This window comes from Prunus dulcis, chromosome 1 (genome assembly GCF_902201215.1).
Source record: "Prunus dulcis chromosome 1, ALMONDv2, whole genome shotgun sequence".
In the NCBI taxonomy this organism is placed as follows: domain Eukaryota; kingdom Viridiplantae; phylum Streptophyta; class Magnoliopsida; order Rosales; family Rosaceae; genus Prunus; species Prunus dulcis.
Genome location: NC_047650.1, coordinates 33236107 through 33258134, shown reverse-complemented (window position 1 = coordinate 33258134; position 22028 = coordinate 33236107). Strand labels below are relative to the sequence as shown.

Below are 22028 nucleotides of genomic sequence, written 5' to 3'. Positions count from 1 at the left end.
TGCTTCGCTTTACCCCATAAGAAAAAATTCATGTATCCGCCACTACATGAGTTTTATTAGGATTAAACTAAGCTCTTGAAACAGCCTACCAACTTCGAAACTTCGACGGCTGTGACGAATGTCCATAGCTGTAAATAGAGCAGAGTGGCAAAAACATATGATGCTTGACTTTTTGAAGTGCATAGGATATGGGAGAGATTGATGATGAGTTGTAAACAGATATTAACTTTACAGATTGTTATATTAATGGGGTTGATGACGGTAGATATATACTGTGTGAGTTTAAGCTTTGCAAGGTGAGGACAAATTGCGAATTCTGCGGTTCCCTTGTCGGAGTTTTGAGTGCTTTAGAGAATGTAAGACTCAGCCCCCCGCACGATGTATATAATTAGCCCAATTGGCCGTCCATTGCTTAATAATTTTTTAAAATTCCGCCAAAAGAATTCTGATGGTTTATTTTGATATAATATTCAACAAGACAGACACCATCCACGTTCTGACAATTTCGAAACTCTGCTTTATCTTATATAGTTTTAAGTTTTTCCTCCTCGCGCATGCTCTTCTTAATCACTTTTAATTATGTCTCTCAACATTATCACTAATTAGTTTAAGAGACACTAATTAATCACTCTTAACTGACCTCTCAATGATTGCATTGGACCCTTTTTTGTTCCTAATCATGCCGGTTTCCGAAGGTCTTAGGTGGTTTAATCCCATTGAACCATTTTCTTATTTTAATCCCATCATTGCATGAACTTGGCCCTCCTCTGAGTTGTCCTTTGCCTGGTTTTAGGCCCCACAGTGGACTCTCTGATATCAGTTACAGAGGATTGGGACCTACCCCCATCAACAATCATTTGGAATTAAGAATTGCATTTACAATTCAAGTCAATCCTTACTTACATTCTTTGTAGGAGGGCTTCGGGGGTTGAGTATATAAGTGTTTCTAGTGCTTGCTTGTCCTGAGTGCAATTGAGCTTCTGATAGCTACAGCACTAAAAAAGATACAAGGCTTGTACCTTTTCTTTTTCTCCAAACACTTAGAAGAAAAAAAATGGAGTCTGTTGGTGTTTTTGCTGATGGGGAATGGGAATCCTTGAGCAGATTGTTTTCCACTGAGGAGATTGAGTTCACTCCACATTTTCTTTCTCAGGGTTCATTCCCTTTCCAGCACAATGAGGGAATGAACTTTGAAATCCCAGCCTCCTTTTGCCCCAATATTCCTGAAGCTGAAATGGGATTGAGCAGGGTCAATGAGAGCTTCTTTCAACATCCTTCAGATGCTCTCAACTCTAATGTGCATTATCTTTCTCAGGAGAGTTGTTATGGTAATAACAATCATGGTAGTGCTGGAATTTTTACTGCCATTCTGAACCAGGAAAATTACTACTTTGGTAATTCTTGCCATGTCCCTGTGGCTAATGATATCTCTGCATCTATGGATGTTTATATGAATCATCATGATCATGATGGAAAGAGCTTTGGTTCATTCATCCCAACATTTTCTGACATTGTGATGGAAGGAAGTGTCTCTAACAAAGAAGATTCTGGCAGTGACAGATTGGGATTTTCAGATGACAGCCAGCCAGCTGCAATTGCAATTCCAGGAGAGGAATTGCATCTGAAAAGGGTGCATGATGTGGCAGAAGACAAGTCTAACAATGACAAATCTGACAGTAATCCAAAGAAGAAACCACGTCTTTCGAAAGATGTAAGCATCATTTAAAGTTTTAGACTTCTAATTTAATGGCCTGGTTGTCGGTTTGGTTCTTATATTTCTGAATCAGTTTTCTAATTATCAGCTCCACATAATAATGCAGGTAGAGAAAACTAAGAAAAATAATGCAAGGTCAAAGAAGGGCGAAAAGGCTAACTCAGATGTGAAAGTCAAAGATGAAGAAGAGAGTAACACAAGGGCTGATAGGCAGAGCACTAGTTCTTGCAGCTCTGAGGATGACAATGGTTCTCAGGAGACCAATGGAGGAGAAACTTCAGACCCCAAAACATCATCAGCCCTTAACTTGAATGGCAAGACAAGAGCCAACAGAGGCTCAGCAACTGATCCACAAAGCCTCTATGCAAGGGTATGCAATAACATCTCTGTTTTCACACTAGGTTTCATTATTTTTATGCTTCAATCAATTTAGACCTTTAATTCAAACATATGCATAAATGGTTTCTTACAGTTCTTGCTTTGATTGGATCTTGCAGAAAAGAAGAGAGAGAATTAATGAGAGATTGAGAATCTTACAGAACCTTGTCCCTAATGGAACCAAGGTTGACATCAGCACAATGCTGGAAGAGGCAGTTCATTATGTGAAGTTTTTGCAGCTCCAAATCAAGGTGAGAAAATTTGTTACACTTTTAACAAAAATTTCAAATTTCTTGTTTAAAATTAAGTGGTGACAAATATATATAATCTCTGATTATCAATTAATTTTCTTTTATTTAAATTGCAGCTTTTAAGCTCTGATGATATGTGGATGTACGCACCTATTGCCTATAACGGAATGGATATTGGTCTCAGCCTGCAGAAGATGTCTCCAGTTCTATGACACAGCAGGAAGCTGCTGTTGTTTTTTTTTCCCCTTCCCTTTTCTAATTGTTAATTGTTATCAAAATATATTTAAGCTATAACATATGAACAGAATGAATGTATACTAATTTAATTCCCTAACTTGTAATGGGTTTATTAAGTTCAATAAATTCCATTTTCAATCACGAGGAGAATCCTCAGTTTCTTATGAACACGTCTGGTTTCTGATTCTTGTGCTTTTGAAAACACCAAATATATAAAACCTTCCTCAATCCTCAGCATATGTACTTTCTCGAATGTAGGAGGAGAGAGATTCAAACTCATATGTAACCCTGCAAGAGCACGGAACTACCATGACCAACTTAAATGCGACCCCCTTGGGCACAGAAAGGGAATAAATTAGTAACCATAGTAGTGTTATGATGCGCTTACAATATTTTATCTGAGATTCTGATAGAGGGAAAGATCCAAAACATATGAGAAACAGTTCATTGGATGTTATCAGCTGCCAGATGGCTTTCTAAGCTTCGTGCGGCATTGTTTAGTATGATCAGTCAATGATAATAATAATTTATACAGAAAAAGGATGAATTTATGTTAAATACGTATAAAAGCATGATGAAGAGAGCGAGTCATAATTTGTGTTTATGAGCTCGAAATAAATCTCGGTATCGCCCTGCGGCTATACTATTTCATTTATAAAAAAAAGGGGAAACCCGAGTATAGCCGGCAGGCTATACTATTTCTTTTTTAAAAAAATTTGGAAAAAACCGGGTATAGCCGAGCGGCTATACTATTTCTTTTTTTAAAATTTAAAAAACCGCGTAACGCCGCGGGGCTAGACCGCATATAGCCGCGCGGCTATACTATTTCGTTTCATAAAATTTAAAGGTATAAAATAAGGAGTATAGCCGCGCGGCTATACTATTTGAGGCCAACACCTGAAATCTCGCAGCTCTATAATCCCTCTTGAAACTAATATTGTGGGTTCCAATCAAGACAGTGGGGGGACAAGGTCCACAAACTGTGAGATTAGGGAGCATGGAGATATGTCACACGGCAGGTCTTCCGTGCCCCGGGACCTAATGAACCACCAGGTGCTTTTACCTGTCACAAGATCTCCATTAGAATTCAGGAGTAATTCATTTGGTGGGAGAAAACATGTTCATCTTGAGAAGAATCAAGATGCAATGGATTTTGGATCACCTCTCCTAAGATCTTCAAGTGGAGGTGTAAATAGTTCTTTTGAATCTCCTAAACCTCATCTGGTGTCACCATATACTTCCACACCAACTCAACCTCATTTGGTCTCACCATATACTTCCACAACAACGCAAATCGTTTGGCGCTCTTGATGGGGATACTGGAGCCATTGATATTTTCTCTACTTCTAAACAGCTCTGGCTGGGTTTCTCAGGATCTGATGCATCTGAAGCTCATGTAAGGTTTCATTTAGAGAGGTTTGGTGTGATAGAACAATTTATTTTCTTCCCAATCAAAGGAATTGCCTTGGTTGAGTACAGAAACATTCTGCGTATTGAATGGATGTCATACTTTTTCTTCTAAACAAAATTCTAAAAACAGAGTATAGCCGGCGGCTATACTATTGATTTTCCAAAAAAATCTAAAAATGCGGTATAGCCGCTCGGCTATACTATTTCTTTTTTAAAAAAAATTATAAAAATAGAGTATAGGCATGCGGCCGTACTATTTCATTTTAAAAATTATGAAAAAAGGACCCTCCTACTCCTAGTTGCATTAGTTTACACTTTATATATATTAATTTGGTATAGCCGCCTGGCTATACGAATAAAATACGTACATGTTTCATTCGGCAAAATTTTGACAAATTACAACTTCAAAATTTGGCCATTTTATAATATTTTAATCTATTTTATTTTATTTTTAATATATATTATTTATATTCAATAATATGTGATAATTATGTGTATAATACATGAATTTTGTGTGTATTATTGAAAATTTTGTAAAAAAATATGTGTATTACACATGAAAAATACATACAAACAGGTTTAATACGAGTATTGTATGTTTGCTTTTTTAAAAACGTCAATTTTACCAAGTCATTAAGACGTGTACAAAATACGGATGTCTTATTGAAATATAGGTACATACATGCATAATATAGTATTAAAAGTGAAATTGCTAAATTCTTTATATGGGTAATAACTCTGAAAAAGTAAAAAAATCAAAAAGGGACAATAGAGACTCGGGTAATGGCCTAATAGTAATAGATAATGCTCTAAACTACTCTTATTGATAAACGAAAATCTGAGAAAAGTTATAGAAGAAAAAGAGGATCCTAGTATATATATATATATATATATATGTGTGTGTGTGTGTGTGTGTGTGTGTTTGTGTGTGTGTGTGTAAAGAGTATAGCTAGTCGTCTGTACTATTTATTAAAAAAAACAGAAAGAAAATGAGCGGCTACACTTTTTTTTCCAATATTGAAAAGAGTGTAGCCGCTCGGCTATACTATTGCTTTTTAAAAAAAAATAAAAAAACCCAGTATAGCCGATCAGCTATACTATTGCTTTTTTAAATAAAATTGGGAAAAACTCAGTCTAGCCGCTGGCTATACTATTTCTTTTAAAAAATAAGAAAACCTCGTATAGCCGGGCGGCTATACTATTTATTTTCAAAAGAATTCTAGAAACAGAGTATACCCACCCGGCTATACTATTTCTTTTTGAAAAATTAGGAAAAACCGAGTATGGCCGCCTGGCGATACTATTTCTTTTTTTTTAAAAAGGGAACAACCGAGTATAGCCGCACGGCCATACTATTTCTTTTTTAAAAAAATGGGAAAAAACCGGATATAGCCTCCCGGCTATACTATTTCTTTTGGAAAAAAAATTATAAAAACAGAGTATGAGCGTGCGGCCATACTATTTCTTTTTTAAAAAAATTATGAAAAAAGGACCCTCCTACTCCTAGTTGCATTAGTTTATACTTTATAGATATTAATTTGGTATAGCCGCCTGACTATACGAATAAAATACATACATGTTTCATTCGGCAAAATTTGGAATGCTTTGTAATGGTATATATACAAGTGTCTATATTCCTTGCTTGCCCCAACTTGCAACTGAGCTCCTAATAGCTGTAGCACACTACACTTAGACATATAGGGAAAGATGGAGTGTGTTGGTGTTTTTCTGATGGAGAATGGGACTCTTTGAGCAGATTGTTCTCTGCTGAAGAAGAGCTTGAGTTCACACCACCACATTTTCTTGGTCAGGGTTCTTCATTTCCTAATTTCCAACACAATGTTGTGGGGATGAACTTTGAAACTCCAGCCACCTTTTGCACTAATAACCCTGAAGAAGCTGAAATGGGATTGGACAGGGTCAATTTGTTTCATCCTTTAGATAGCCTCAACTCTCATTTCCAATATCTTTCTTGCCATATCCCATTAACCAATGATATCTCTACAACTCATGATCAAAAGGGTTTTGGTCCTTTTGGTTCATTTTTCATCCCAGCATTATCTGAGTCTCTGATGGAAGGAAGTGTCTGTGGCAAACAAGATTCTGGCAGTGACAGAATATTGGGATTTTCAGATGCCAGCCAGCCAGCAGCTGTTGCTTTCCAGGAAAGGACATGTATTTCGAAAGATGTAAGAACCATTTGAAGTTTTAAATTGATGACTTGGTTGTTGATTTTAATATTTCTGAAGCAGTTTTTGATCTAATTGTCAACTTCACACCCTACAGGTACAGAAAAGTAAGAAAAATGTGAGGTCAAACAAGGGACAGAAGCTTAACTCAAATGTCAAAGATGAAGAGAGCACCACAGGACTAGATAGACATAGCTCTAGTTCTTACGGTTATCAGGTTGACAATGCGTTTCAGAAGAGCAATGGAGGGGAAACTTCAGACCACAAAACATCATCATCAGCCCTTAACTTTCATGGCAAGGCAAGAACCAGTAGAGCGGCAGCAACTGATCCCGAAAGCCTCTATGCAAGGGTAAGTGACAACAATACTTCTCAAAGTCTTGCAAAAACAAACACAAGCATACACACACACACACACACATGTATATGTATGGTAAGATTCTTTCGATTCATGCCTCGATTAAATCTTACAGAAAAGAAGGGAGAAAATAAACTAGCGATTGAGAATCTTACAGAATCTTGTCCCTAATGGAACCAAGGTTGACCTCAGCACAATGCTGGAAGAGGCAGTTGATTATGTGAAGTTTTTGCAGCTCCAAATCAAGGTGAGTGAAACCATTGTTCGCTTCCCTTCTTTTTGAGTAACAAAATTGTCAAATTTCAGCTCAAAATTTAAATGGTCACAAGGCATTTATATTATATAATTGCTGATTATGAATTATCTTGTATATCACAGCTTTTAAGCTCTGATGATACGTGGATGTACGCTCCTATCGCTTATATCGGAATGGATATTGGTCTCAACCTGCAGAAGATATCTCCACTTCTATAACAGAGCAGCAAGCTGTTGCATTTTCTAATTTCTCTTTTCTAATTCTTAGTTATTAATATATAACAGATCAAGAGAAATGTATACTTCAGAGCCAAAAAAAGAAGGAAGTATACATTACTCATTAATTTTTTTAACTTGTAATGGGTTTTCGTTTTTAATAGCAACTTGTAATGGGTTCTTAGATAAATTCCATTTTTAATCACAAAGAGAATCCTCCGTTTTTATTTTATATAAATACTTCTCGTCTCTGATTCTTGTGCTTAAATACGACCCCCTTGTGCATTTATATTATGATTTATACTATATTGAGCATCCGATATATACAGCATAAAATCTTTGATCCGACTCTCTGAGATTCCGATGAAGAAGATCTAAAAACATGTTTTGAACAAGTTCCTTGGATGCTAGCAGCTGCCAGGTTTTGTAGCCCTCGTGCAGCATTGTTTAGTTTAGTACGAGCAATGGTGCCCGCGCGATGCTGCGGGTTTTGAAATCGTGTGAAATACGTATAAAGTAGTAAAAATATGCAGGGAAAATGGTAATATTTATATAAACATGGTGATGTAAATAGTGGTATCATGCTTAGTTTAGCAAGGTTAAGTTACAAAAAATAAACTAATAACATGTTTTATGTGCTACTTGTTATGTGAAAATATTGGGCATATTTTAATAGATCAAGCAGTTATAAAAACATCAAAATATGGGCAACCTTTAGTTGCTCATTGTTCAAAAGAGTTTGGGCAGGTGTTTATATATATGGTACTGGGTGGTGGAAGGGGATCTAGGTCTTGCTAGCTCTGCTGTACAGGTGGCTTACATTCTTTCTACTCCTCTGTAGAGGTTTTGACTCTGTTGGCATAAATTTGGAAAATGGCAGGTGTTAGTGTATATAAGTGTATATAAATGGAAAATTTTGGGTGGGAGCAATAACTATTATGACATAATTAAGTTAAAAAATACAATATGACAAACAACAGTCTAGATACATCAAGCATTGTATTAATCTGATGGACAAAAGTATAAACTCAATCTATTGAATAAATTCAGAACAATTGTGACAATTATTAAATAGTTATAAGAGAATTAAGCCAAAACACTTGAGCTTGAACAGAATCAAATCAAGGGGTGTTGATTTTGTAGCCATAAATATGGTAAATGGTATGCGGTAATGGAGACAAATGAGAAAATTTTGGCGAAGACAATGGCTATTGTTATAGAATTAAGGCCAAATAAACTGCACAAACCAAATTTAAATAACCTATGAACACCTAATGACCTATAAATAGAATAAGATAACCTAACGACCTAATGAGCAAGTTTGTTATAGAATCAAGATAATCTAATGGAGAAGCTATAAAAGCAGTAATAATCTATAAACAGCTATAGGTCATAGAAGTATAATAAAGACAGAAATAACAGGCTACATGTTATAGTTTTTGTTCATTACATTTAAAACATCTAATAAGAATTGTGAATCTTACAATGCACACAATTATCAACTTCACTCAAGCAACACTGAGTGGCAATTCAAATCCACCATGAACCAATTTATAAGTTCAAACATAGAACTCAATCATATGATAAACCATCACACAAAAGGTTTAATTTCGGTCCAAAAGAGCAATTCGAGGATATGGTTCTTACCTAAAATGCTTTAGTGAAGTTGCAAAATCACCCTTGTCCTCATGAGCAAACCTTTCAACAGCTGAAAAAAGAATGAAAGGAAATTTTCATTGTAATTCTAATCATTGGTGGTGCATTAGTAGACATGGGTGTGGACTCGGACTTGGAGTGGTGAGAGAGGTGTGTTAATAGTATGACTTTGTGAACGAACTTCTATAATCACCAATGTGAAGCCTATGTGTTCACTGGAATTCAGGAACAGATTCAATGGATATAATTGGAGCAATATAATTGAAATTCAATCCTACGTGTGACTAACATAAAAAAACAGATTATAAATGAATACGTATCTATGTATTACTCTAAACTAAAAAACAGATTTAAAGGATATAATTATGATATGAATATGCTTGTTTCACAATGAAAAACAGCAATGGGCCATGATCCAATGTAAAACAGAATGTTCAATTCTTGTTTATTTGAGTGTCTGCACAATCATTACAGCTAATATATTTCAGAACTTATTGTAGAAAATTATTGACCATGGAACTAAAATACTCTAAAACTACATAGAATACGGTAAATATTTCTGAATACAGAAGCACTATAAGTAAGTACCAAATTAGGCCAACAGAAGAAATGAAACCTCTAATATGAGCCTGAAGCAATGGATGGGGCATAAAGCAAGAATCTGCCACTCAGACAATAAATGAAACCTCTAACATCAAAAACAGATTCAAGAGATGCCAAAAATACGAAAACAGTTCTACAGATGCCACACCAGATTCAACAGATCCAAGAGATGCATAAATACCAAAACAGAATAAAGGCAGAAATAACAGGCTATAGGTTATAGTTTTGTTCATTACATCTAAACAATCTGATAAGGCCATCAAATTAGTATTAGGCCACCACATTAGTATTAGGCCATCAAATTTTTTCCATCTCTTTCATTTGTAAACTCTATCGGGTTTGAACAAAATGTACTCATAACCTACCCCTTAATTGGTGGGAACAGTTTTTTCACTAACGCCCTTAACTATGTAAATAACTACATTTAAAAAGTAGGCAAACAGATAATAAACAAACAGGAATTCTCATGTTTCACCTCTGAGAACCAATAAATTGCAGAAATTGTAAATTGAAATAAAGTTATGTTCCTGTATTCAATGAAAGAGAGCAAACTTACATTTGAATTTGCAGTGAAGTTGAAAAACTGGAATAAGATTCCCAAGACCAAGAAAATAATTCCAACAATAATACCCAATGACTCAAGCCTGCAAACACAAATGGAACATTAACTATAAAAGATAAGTTGGGGGTATGAAACATCAGACTAATATAATAGACTATTTATATTTTGGAAAAGTAAAAAAGAGGATCTTCTCCGGTGCACACTTCATAATATTTGGATTTTGTATTTTCCAGAACAAACCTTCTGAAATAGAAATCCAAATTTCTCAGTAAAATTAATTTCTAGGGAATAAAAAGAAAAAACCAAAGTCAAAACTATGGATGATAATCACTGTGCCTTAATTGTCTAAAACATTGATGCTGCAAATCATCAAACTATCCATAAACAAGAGTCTAAACAATGAGCTCCAAAGACTCAGTAACATGGATGAAAGAGTTGAGCTGCAAATTTAGCATGCAGCAGAACCTATATAATTTTGGAATGGACCCCAACAGAAATCACAACCTCTTTTACATTTCCTTTTCTCATACCAACAAATGGAAACATGAAAATATGAGGATATGAAGCGAAGACTGGTTTGTTTTCAAATTCATTCAGAGGACAATGACATCTTAATTGTGAGCGAAGACAGTTCCTACAACTCTGTCCTTGTGTATCATAAAGTTCTAATTCATCAAAATTATCTATCAGCCTCAGCATGACGCGAGACAGCGGTCTGCTTATATACCAAAAAATAAATAGACACACAAACATATATATATATATATATATATATTACAACTAAAATTATTGCAGTTGTGGTTCATTAGGCACAAATAACTTGAGTTTAAATAATTAGCACCACAATAAATAAGTTGATAATCTGAAGCCACCAAAATACCCGGTTCACATGATGCCTTAAATCTTAAACCTAAAAATTGGTTAGAATATTACCCTGGAGAAGTTTTATGTGCTGGTTCCACCTTCAGTTTTTGAAGCTGACCGGTAAAGGAAATATCGACCTCATTCAATGCAATGTGAGAACAAATACTTCACAAAAGTACTTGCAGCACAGAGTGCTTCAAAATTTACCTGATCTGCAAGTTGAATAATAAAGAAGTCTTCTGCACCAACCACCAACGAGAAAAGCATTTGGAAAAAGAGGAAATTGCCTTAAGAAGCTCCCGAATTTGTCAACTGCATGAATCATCACATTACTGGAGAATTTACAATTTCTTGATTCAGGGGCTGAAGATGCATTACCAGAAAAACCCACCTGAGTTATTAAAAAAATAAAATAAAACCTCGAAAGAAAAAGAAATAGATCTCACTGGACCTGAGAATTAATGACGAATTCTAAAGTTAATTTTAAACTCCAATGCTAAATATATTGGCTCCTCAATCAATGTCATGGCTAGAATGATATTTATCCACATCAAGTCAAAAGTTCCCCGTAAAAGTTAAAAAAAAGCATGAACTCCTGACCTACAGGGATTTTATTCAACCATTTGGGCTCCAAAGCAACATCCTCAAGAAGATACTAAAATACAATGTGCGGTAAAACAACACAAAAATGTAATGAATATTTCGTAAAGTTCTTCAACAAAAGCATATAAATGTCATCTTTATGAGGGCTCATACACGAAAGAGGGATTGAAATTTCCCTGTATTTGATTGAGTATCAATCCTGAAAATATGCAGAGAGTGCCATTAATAAGTTTGTTAAGCTAAATGGAGAATAAATTATACATTGTGTGCAAGCACAAATTAAACCTAGTAACTTTTTTTTCGGTTACAATTAAACCTAGTAACTTTGAAAAGAAAGAAAAAGAACAAATTTGATTATCCAAATATGCTATTTGTCATTATATATATGGATAGGAGCAGCCAGAAGACGAATGCTACTTGAAAAACAACAATATAATATTTGACATATAATCATATTCTCTGTTTCATCAGTCATTCAAATCTTCCCTTTCAGAAAGCCAATTTTAAACAGAGTAAATAAAGTCCAAAAAGTCAGTTTCCTTGAGAATATCTTTACCAGTCAAAATCCGTCTGATTTTGTGCGGTAGCCGTAGTGGGTTGGGCTTCAACGCATATTAGTGCCACCTGCATGGAATGGATCGAAATCTTAACTTATTCTAATCCTAACCAATTTTTATCAAACACCTTCTCCTTTACTTGAGCTAATTCCAAGAGCATACACCGAAATTATTTTTGAGTAAAAGCAAAAACAACCTGGCAAAGGGTTTTAAGGTAAATCTAAAGTAAATCTAGATACACACAGTCTCTTATTCATAAGTCACATGTATTAGATAAAACTAAATATTTGCAATCACTCGTAAATCATATGTATCGAGTAAATTTGAATAAACTTAACTATGAGCAAACCATGCGTATATGGTAAATAAAAATTCATGAAATGAAGTGGAAAACTCATGTACCTGACGGATAACAGTTGTGGATATGCACATTGTGGATGATGACATTGCTTATGAACTGCAATGTGATGCAGCCACCACCCACAATGTGGACATTGGCTCCACGGCCATCAAGGGTCTTGTAGCTGTTGAAGATGAGCTCTTGGGAGAGCTTGATGAGCATGTTGCCAGGGAACACAATCCAGAGAGGCTCAGTCTGTATCACAGCATAACTCAGAGTGCCTGGCCTTGGATTCACAGCATCATCATTAGAAGAGTCTCTGACAATATAATACTCACCACCTTTGCCTCCAAGAGCATATTGGCCAAACCCAATTGCACAATCTGCTAAGCTCTGCCTGTTGTTTGGCCAATTTGGGTTACATTCCTAACAGTCATCTATTGGGTTTCCTATTAGGCATGAAGAGTCCTGGTATTTTTGGGTTCCTTGCAGCATTTCTCTTCTTGCCAAAGAAGCATAAACCTTCCTGAAAAATAAAGGGAAAAAAGAAGTAAAGATTGATAACACTCAGATCTAGAAAAGGCTGAGAAACAGAAGAAAACAGAGAAAAAAAAAAACAGAGGAGGTAATTAAAGCTATGCATTTACCTATGAACAGCAGGACAATGCAGGTAATACAACAAATTTTACAGCTTGCTATACAATCACAATACTATATCAAGAGAATGTGGTTCCACCCTTTTATAATCAAGGGCTGTTATTGCTATAGGAAGCTAGTATGTCTTAGCTGTATGTGAAAATAACATAACAGGATTCTCAGTAATTGACAGTAATCAAGAACCTTATGTATTTTCAAGGTCAAAGAGAGACTCCAAAAAGGGAACGCAAGATAAGTACAAACAGAAGAAGAAAAAAAATCGGCCAGACAGAAAATTTATAACCACATGCAAACAGAAAATCTATAATATCTATTAGAGATTTGGACTTTTAGGGCAGCAAATTAAAACAGGTCTTATAGTTTAATGAAATAAGATCCAAGATATTAGTAACAACAAAAATGAAAAAGAAGAGCAACAAAAATCGAAAGGAAAGATGAAGCAAATTTTACTTACAGATCAGTAAGAGAAAGAGATTGAAACAGAGAGGAACGATGCAATAAAGACCAAAAGATCAAAAGATCTGTCAAAAAGTTCATGAGATGCATACCTGAAGAGCAACGATGCAAATATTCGTAAGCATGAAAGATAGAAGCCTGAGTCAAAGGATGCAGAAAAAATGAAATCTCCCGATCCCACAGCTGCGGCTAGATTTGCAGCTCACCTCCCAAACAAAAATCGACGGCCTCCAACACATCTCCAGCAACGAACACTGTTCTCCCATGGCTGCCCCCCAACCAGCTGGTTGGAAACAAACTGAAGCCAGGGCTTTGTCTCTGCGAACCAAACCCTCTCAACGAAGGAGGAGGGACAAAAACAGAAACAAAAGAAGCTGTTTACAAAAATAAAGAAATCAGTACCAAAAAAATAGTGAGAATATAAGGAATAGAGAGGCAATCATGAATTATACCTTTAAAGCGAAGAATCGTTAAACAATTTGGCCAAATGACCGCTTCTCATATTTGGATTTCGTACCCAAGATCTCCTGAAACAATCAAAATTTCATGGAAGCCTGAGGGGTAAAAAAACAGAAGGAAAGAGAGCAGAAAACACGTAGTAGTATAGCCAAGTCGAATTTTGTGAAGGAATTTTGAGGCAACACAAAAGGAAAAAAAAGTCAAATAAAGAGCAAGAAACAGAAACAATGATCCCTTAGGACGCTCGAACAACCGGTATGAGACTTAAACGACTGACTTAAGTGAATATGAACTGGCTGGGCTTCAAAGAATATAAGCTGGTGGTTCAAGCGCATGCTAGTGCCCTCACGAAGGGGTTTTTAGTGGAAAGTCACTTAACCAAACTTAAAAATAGCAAGCATGGCATTAAACTTACCTGGCGGTCAAATTAAATGGAACCTAAGAAACTGTGAAGCAAAAAAAAGATCCATTGGAACATGTAGCTGGCGAGGTATCAAAGTTACTGCAGGAATTTTTGGCAACTTAAATGAAACTACAACTCAAAGGAGAGGAGGTCCTTGGAGTGGGTTCAATTAGGATCTCAACTGAGAAACAATATAATATACTTATCACGTACAATAGGATCTCAAACCACCACTTATAGGCCAAGTCTAAGAAACTCCTCTTATTTCAAATTAAGTTTGTGACTTATTAGTTGCTCACAAAGTTCCATCTCATACATGCTCCAAGATTCGGCAACAAAAAGAACAATGAACAAATAACTAAGGATTTCTAAAAGTGACCGATGCAGTCACATACCTCATCATCTTGCTTCCCATGAGGTTCACCCCCAGCACGGGATTCCTCCTCATGGTGATCCATCTCCCTACTTGTATTGACTGACAGAAACCTACATAACAGGGCATTGCATGGTTAATTAACACCCAAAACACCCAAGAAAAAGACCATATATTGTGAAGAACTTATTATTATTATTTTCAAAAAAACCTTGAAAAACTTAACAGAACTGCAATAAAATAAATCCAGATCACCAAATTTCTTTATTTAACTTCCAAACCACCGTAATCTCATCGGTGCAAAATTTCACTTCAGTTTCACCTTGAACGTCCTTATTGATCAGACTGTCAAACCATCTGGTAGCTACATCAATATGAGAACCCTGCAATCGATGCTCAAATAATAAGATTAAATATGTCTGTAAACTACTCAGGAAGCTTCAGCAAACTTTGTTGCACAGTTTCAAACTTAATATCAGTATCATACCTCTTCTTCCTCCTCATAATCAGTTTCTTCCGCTTCTTCTTGCTCCTCATTATCATCAATGCTCAATGTCTCTGGACCAGATAAAGCTTGCAGCTTACTTTCGTCACTGTCTTTTGTAGCCTGAATTAAAGCATCCATCAAATCTGGCTCCACTTCTCGCAGCATTTTTCCTTTACACAAATTGAATGCACTTTGGTAAGATAAGATCACAGAACGTATAGATGCAAGAAATGATTGGCTTAAACAGATTCAAGTTTTCTGTTACTGACATTTGACTTGACTTGTTCATGACTAACAGTTGCCAATTTGAAACTCAAAAAGAAAAAAGCACCGCTCAAACATAACAACATAGGAGTTGCCAATTTGCTACTCTGACAATCTCTTTGTTTTTACAACCATACCAACCATAAAGACCAATGCCTTTAAAAAAGCACAATAATTATGCTACTTTGCCAAACCCCTTAATTCCAGCCACGGATCTTTCTAGGGTACTTGTAAATTGTACAGAAAGGGATCATATCATATATGAAAGGATTCCAAGAAATAAAAACAGAGTGGCAGACATAGAGTTAGATTTGAAAGTAAAATCTTCCACAACTGGTAGTTTATGTGAAACTTATTTTGTTCTTCAAAAACCCTAAGACTTCTAATTATTTCAAAGATTAACTTCTTGATGACATTTATTAAGCTAGTTATCACTTGGTTTGCTATTTTTATTCTCCAATTTCATTTGCTATATGATTCCATATTTCATCTCCTTCAATTAAATCGCGTTCGGATTAAGAGTTCAATTCAAGAGACATAAACTTTTTCAAGAAACCTGCAGCTATGATCATATACATACCAAGATATCGAGTTTCCCAAACTGGGTTTTGATGAAGTCTGCCAAAGAAGCAACAGTAGCAGGGTTAGCCACATCAAGTTGATGAAAAACCACTTGACCTGAGAGGCCAGACTCTTTGAGTTTCTCAGCAGCTTCAAGACCCCTTTTCTCATCTCTGGCAGTTAAAACTACAGTGAATCCATTTGAGGCCAATTGCCTCACAGTTTCCAATCCTATGCCTTTGTTTGCCCCAGTAACAACCGCATACCTTGAAAAACAAAAACACCAAATTCATAACACAAAAATGGTAAGCAGAAACAATTAGAGCGAATGGAGATGTGAAAGGACTCTAAAGTGCTACCTCTTTGTTGCTTCTGCCATTGATATATTCGAAATGGGAAGCCTTTGAACAGAAGGAAGAGGCCTTCTCTTCTGGAAAGCCTTTGGAAAAAAGGAAATCTCCCGATGCCAAAGCTGCGGCTGGATTTGCAGCTCACCTCCCAACCAAAAATCGACGGCCTCCAACGCATGCCCAGCAACGAACACAAAGCTTCTCCAAAGCAAAACAACAAACTGTTGGGGGCAATTTCACTGTGCTTTAGCAGAAAAATTACAGTCATTACACTGTGCTTAAAATTAATTCCTCTAAGTAGAAATAGTGAACCTATATGTCTGATGGATTTGCAAGAACATGATGAAGAGAGGCAATTGTTTTGTCATTGTAACTTGTACGTATATGCGTACCGTGAAAAATGCCAATGAAAAACTTGTCTGCTCTCATATGTGGCAGAACATATTCATATTTTATTAAACAGGTTTGAACTGAATTCATGCGGTTCCATGTTTGATAACATTAAGACTAATCTCATACCTACATCATCTGTTCTGTAAAATGTGGTACAAAAAAGGGTCTTCCTCGCATTATCTAATACATATATAAAAGTAAAACAATGCCAGACATGACTTTGTTGTAATTATTTTTATTGATCCAATAAAATTCTATGTTTTTAATGAAAAAAAAAAAAAAAAAAAGGTTGTTAAGTGTAGGGAAAAAAATTGTTAAAGGATAAATACCAGGATTTGTCCATACTGATATTCGTAAAAAAAAAGAAAAAAAGAAAAGAAAAGAAAAGAAAAGGGATTCGTTGATATTACGATTTACCATTAAATGCAATCTAATGACTAAGGGCTCGTTTGGAGTGAAGCACCTTCCACGTGCTTCTCTAGAAAATCACTTAAAGTGATTATTTGGATACGTGATTATTGGCATCTTCAGAATCAATCCCCAAACGAGCCCTTAATATATTGAAATGATTCCAATTCCTGCTTCTCATGTGTAACACATGAGTATCAGAATTATTCCAATTTCTAACCAACGAGTTCACCACATATGTACTCAAAAAAGGAAAAAAAATAAATTATGTGGGTTCCACCTTAAAATCCGTAATCGAATACCCTCAAAATTGAAAATGAAATCAACTAGGGCGAGTAGTTGATCTGATTATAATACATTGATTCCCCTATCTAATTGCCTCGATTCATGGCTTCCCCCCATTCATGATAAGTAAACATGCCCATTGATCTCATCAATCTAACAACAAGAGCTATAGCTGTGTTCACACATAATACATAAATTCATCAAAATACAAAAAAGAAAGATTTATGCACATATGTCAAATTATGATTAGCAAGAAGTCGGAATTCATACTTTTAAGGGAGGACACAAAGTATTTTCCAAATATAAGGCCCTGTTCGGTTAAGTTTAAGGCTATTTTCATTTTCAGAGAACAAAAATGAGGCAAGAACACATTCGGTGGCCCAAAAACAGAAAACATAGAATGTTTTCATAAAATGAAAACAAGTCCACGTGTACTTCTAAAAAACATAAAAAAGATGTTTTCATTCTCACGGGAAACGCTCAAAACAGGAGAGAGAGAGAGAGAGAGAGAGAGAGAGAGAGAGAAGGTTTTGGCTGGAGCTTCCTGAGCTTAGGCCGACGGCTATGGCCGTCAACTACGTCGATTAAGATATGGGAAGATAGAGGGAGGAGAGGGCTACCTTTTCCAAGTGGTGGCACGGCATGAGGTGACCGGAATTGGCACCGATGATGGTGACAGCGGTTGGGCAATTTTCGAGTCAAAATCTGGCACTATCTCGAGTCTTGATTAATGGGTGGGTTAGGTAAAGGAGGAAGAGAGGAGGAGTTTGGGGTTGATGGTGCCAGTCGCCATGACTGGACGACGACGAATCGCGGGTTTGAAAGTGAGACAGCGCAGGGTAGAGAGAGATGAGAAAGAGAATAGGAAGAAAGAAAAAAGGAGGAGATAAAAGAAAAAGAAATGGAAAAAATATATAAAAAGAAATTAATACATTTTTAATTTTTTAAAAATAATATAATTTTTAATTTTTTAAATTATACATTTTAAAAAATATATTTTTAGAATGTAAATTAGCAAAAATACACTTGAAAAATAACTCACATATTATTATTTTCAAATTGTACTACCAAACACGTTTTCATTATTTTTATTTTCTAAAAATATTTTCTAATTAATCTACCTTACGCATTTTCAATTCCTGAAAATGTAAATTCATTTTTTTGTTATTATTCTCTGAAAATATTTTTAAAAACCTTCTCAAAAAACGTTACCAAACGGCCCTGAATATTTGAGCAGGAATAAATTTCTTCCCACCTCTTTTTTCTTTTTGGGTAAATTACTCAAATGGTCCTCTAACTTGTATGAGATTTACATTTTGATCCATAAATTAAATTATTAGTCCAAATGGTACATAAACTCTATGTTAATCGCCCATTTGATCCAACCGTTACATTTTCTGTGAGTTTTTAACAAGTCAACGCCAGTGATGGGGTCTAGGATGGGTATATGCGTCTTTTTAAATCTGAAAGGGTATATGCGTCTTTTTCAACCTCAATGTCTTCTCCGATTAGCCAAAACGTCGTATTCAGTTCGTGAGCATCCAAAAACGAGGTGCGAAGGCAACAACAGAGATTTTGGAGTTGTTAGGGTTCCTATTTGGGGGTTTTGCGGGAATTTCTGGATTTCGATCATTGTGGATGCTCATCACTGATGGAGTTTGAGTTCCGTTGGGGTGGAGAGAATCCCAAATACGGTAAGGGAATATCTGTCTGTATTTTATATTCATCTTGTTTTGCAAATCGATGTTTTGTGTTTGCAAGTGTGTGGTCCAAGGTCAGTTTCTTTATGTTGAAAAGATACTGTGGCATTTTATTTTCTTTATGCTGGGATTGACTACAAAGTATAGGTTTTTATGTTTGGTGTGGTCCCTTTGTTGTCTACTTCACACTTAATTCACTATTAGCATTGACTGAAACGGTTAAAAAAAATTAAAACCCTAAACCTGTAGCATTAGATAAAGGAGATGTGTGTGCAGCTAACTCTGAAATTTGATATGTACTGTTTGCAGATATCTATGACAGAGTCACTCTTGAACTACACCATGGGGGTATGTTTGAAAATGGGGTTTATAAAGGTGGTAAGGTCTGTTATTTAGATAATGTTGTTGATGACTTTCTATCATTGCTGGATTTAAGGAAGATAGGGAAAGAGTTGGGGTATACAATAGATGTTTCGAAAATTGAGCAAACTATGGAGATTAGGTATAGAAAGGCTGGAGAAAAGGATGGTAACATATTGGAGCTTATTACCTCTGATAGTAAAGTAGTTGAAATGGTTGGATGCATGCCATGTAATAGGGTTCTTGTGTTGTACTATACAGATTTGGAAAATTCAAATGGTAATGGGCTTGGGACTCAAGCATCTGCTGCATGGCCTAGTTTGGATAGTGCAGAATATAACTATGATGCAGATGTAGAAAATCATGGGAAGGGTGTCACATTGCACGCATTCAATGAACCAGGGGATGCAGATGCATATGTAGAAGTTGGAAATGAAGAGGAAAATGAGGTTGCAGCAACTAAGAATGGAGAGGAAAATAAGGCTGCAGCAACTGAGAATAGAGAGGTTGGAAATGAAGGGGAAAATGAGGAAAATGATGCACAATTTGTGGATAGTGATTATGAATTCAGTGAACAAGAAGATGAGGTGCTTGTAGCTGAGAATGTGGTAGTTGGGGGCCTAAGTGGTGAGCCCAATGCAGGTGAGAACATTAGGCCTACTGTTCAGGCCAATGCAGGTGAGAATGTTGAGCCTACTATTCCGCCCCATGGACATGAGACAGTGGGGCTTACTTATGATGCTCCAGGAGAGGTTTCATCAGATGGTGCTAACACATCGGATTTAGACACAGGAAGTGATGAAGAGGATCAGGATCAGGGTAATGGTGAGGAAAAAGGCATAAGAAAGAAAAAGAAATTGCCAAAGTTGAAGGAGTACAGGAGAGAGGTTGTTGAACAATCTTTGTGAAAGTTTCAATTCAGCAATAGTAGATGCAAGAGATCAGTCCATTTTGACTTGCTTTGAGAGGATAAAAGTTCTTGTGATGCTTAGGATGGCAAATAGAAGGGCTGCATGTCCGAAATGGAAACATCCAGTTGGGCCAAGAATCTTCAAGATAATTGAGAAAAACAAGTTAGATGCCTCCACATGCATTCCTCGACTGGCTGGCTTGCAAACATATCAAGTGACCCACATGTATGGTGGAGAATTTGTTGTGGATCTTAGGGCAAGGACATGTTCTTGTCGGAGGTGGGATTTATGTGGGATACCATGTGGCCATGCAATTTCTGCAATTTTTCAAAGGGATGAAAGCCCCATTGATTATGTGGATGAATGTTACAAGCCTGCAACTTATATGAAGTCATATGGACCAATGATTTATCCCATCCCTTCAATGGATCAATGGGCTAAATCTGGGCATCCTCCAATACATCCCCCAACTGTTAGGGTACAGCCAGGAAGGCCCAAAAAAACTAGGTCCAAAGAACCTGCTGAAATTGTGGTACCACCACCCCCCCCACCACATCCAATGCCTCCAAATTATGTTCAACCAAGAGACAAGCTTAGAAGACTTTTTATTAAGATCACATGTAGGAGATGTGGTCAAAGTGGCCATAATAGGGCAACTTGTGACAGACATAGCTCAGAAAAGCAACAGGTAATTATTTATTATGCAAATTTTGAGTTGTTACATGTTTTGGAAGTAATAATTATTTGTGCTCTTGCAGGCAAATGCATCTTTTGCCCAAAAAGAGGTCCACACTGAGGGAGGGGCAGTTAGAGTGAGGGGCAGAGGCCGAGGAAGAGGAATAGCCAATAAGGCTCCAGCTGTTGCAAAAGAAGTTGCTACTTCTTCACAACAAAGTGTACGTTTTTTGGGGTATTTTTCTTCAAATATGTTGTCTCACAAATCTGCAATTTAGTTGCGAACTTATATTGGTCCTCTTTGTTTAGGTGGCAAGAGGTATAAGAGGTTGGCCAAGAAATATGCTAAGAGATATGGGAAAAAGGTTAGATAGAGGAACAGGAAGATCTAACGAGGCTCCAGCTGTTGCAACTGAAGTTGCTACTTCTTCACAACAAAGTGTATGTTGTTTGAGGTTTATTTTTCAAATATGCTCACTTATTTTTTTGCAATATAGTTCAGAACTTATATTGGTCCTCTTTCTTTAGTTGGCAAGAGGTGTGGGAAGAGGTTTGCCAAGAACTATGGTCAGAGGTTTGGCAAGAGGTTTGGCAAGAGGGGGCACATTCAAAACGACTGCTATTAGAGGAGGAACATTCAAAAGGGCTGCTATTAGAAGAGGAACATTCAAAAGGCCTACAGAAGTTCTATCACAACCATAATCATTCACAAGGCAGGGGGAATCATATATATTTTGTGTAATTTGGGATATGGATTTTGTTCAGGATATGCATTGTGGTTATGTAAAGGCCCTGCATTTTGGCTTACAGTACAAACAATAGGATCACAGCTTTTGGGATGTTATTTTGTGGATTTACACTCTGCCTTTTGGTTTAGGTTCTGTAATTTGAGATGTAATTTTATGGAATCACAGCTTGTGGATTAGAATTAACTCTACATATTGGTAATGGAATTGGTTTATGCTGTGCAATTTGGTTATGAAATTGGTTTTTCGCTATGGGATTGGTTTTTGGTTATGGAATTGGTATTCATTTCTAGAATTGATGTGGTTTTTGTTATGGAATTGGTATTCATTTCTAGAATTGGTGTGGT

At 36.2% G+C, this 22028-nt stretch overlaps 2 protein-coding genes and 1 pseudogene across 11 annotated transcripts; 2 read left to right on the top strand and 1 right to left on the bottom strand.

Annotated features, from left to right (window-relative positions):
- Positions 1-1054: 1054 nt before the first annotated feature.
- Positions 1055-2658, top strand: LOC117615638 (transcription factor bHLH77-like). The gene is made up of 4 exons (XM_034344752.1): positions 1055-1711; positions 1821-2084; positions 2212-2343; positions 2460-2658. Exons 1-4 carry the CDS (start codon positions 1055-1057, stop codon positions 2553-2555), a joined length of 1149 nt encoding a protein of 382 aa, XP_034200643.1. The 3' UTR covers positions 2556-2658.
- Positions 2659-5840: 3182 nt separating this feature from the next.
- LOC117618458 lies at positions 5841-7011 on the top strand (annotated as a pseudogene).
- Positions 7012-7570: 559 nt separating this feature from the next.
- Positions 7571-16399, bottom strand: LOC117612642. Of its 10 annotated transcripts, XR_004583499.1 has the most exons (13): positions 16213-16399; positions 15873-16119; positions 15029-15198; positions 14864-14924; positions 14564-14654; positions 13759-13833; positions 13399-13680; positions 12256-12719; positions 10901-11084; positions 10763-10806; positions 9824-9911; positions 8656-8716; positions 7571-7860 (listed from the first exon to the last, which is right to left on the bottom strand). XR_004583499.1 is itself a non-coding variant. In XM_034341329.1 (6 exons), exons 3-6 carry the CDS (start codon positions 15191-15193, stop codon positions 13761-13763), a joined length of 390 nt encoding a protein of 129 aa, XP_034197220.1. In that variant the 5' UTR covers positions 15194-15198; positions 15873-16119; positions 16213-16399; the 3' UTR covers positions 13734-13760. The 10 variants fall into 10 exon arrangements, 2 of the variants coding, with proteins under 2 accessions (XP_034197220.1, XP_034197208.1); XR_004583498.1 differs by having other exon boundaries at positions 10763-11084; XR_004583501.1 differs by lacking the exon at positions 10763-10806.
- Between the last annotated feature and the right edge of the window lie 5629 nt (positions 16400-22028).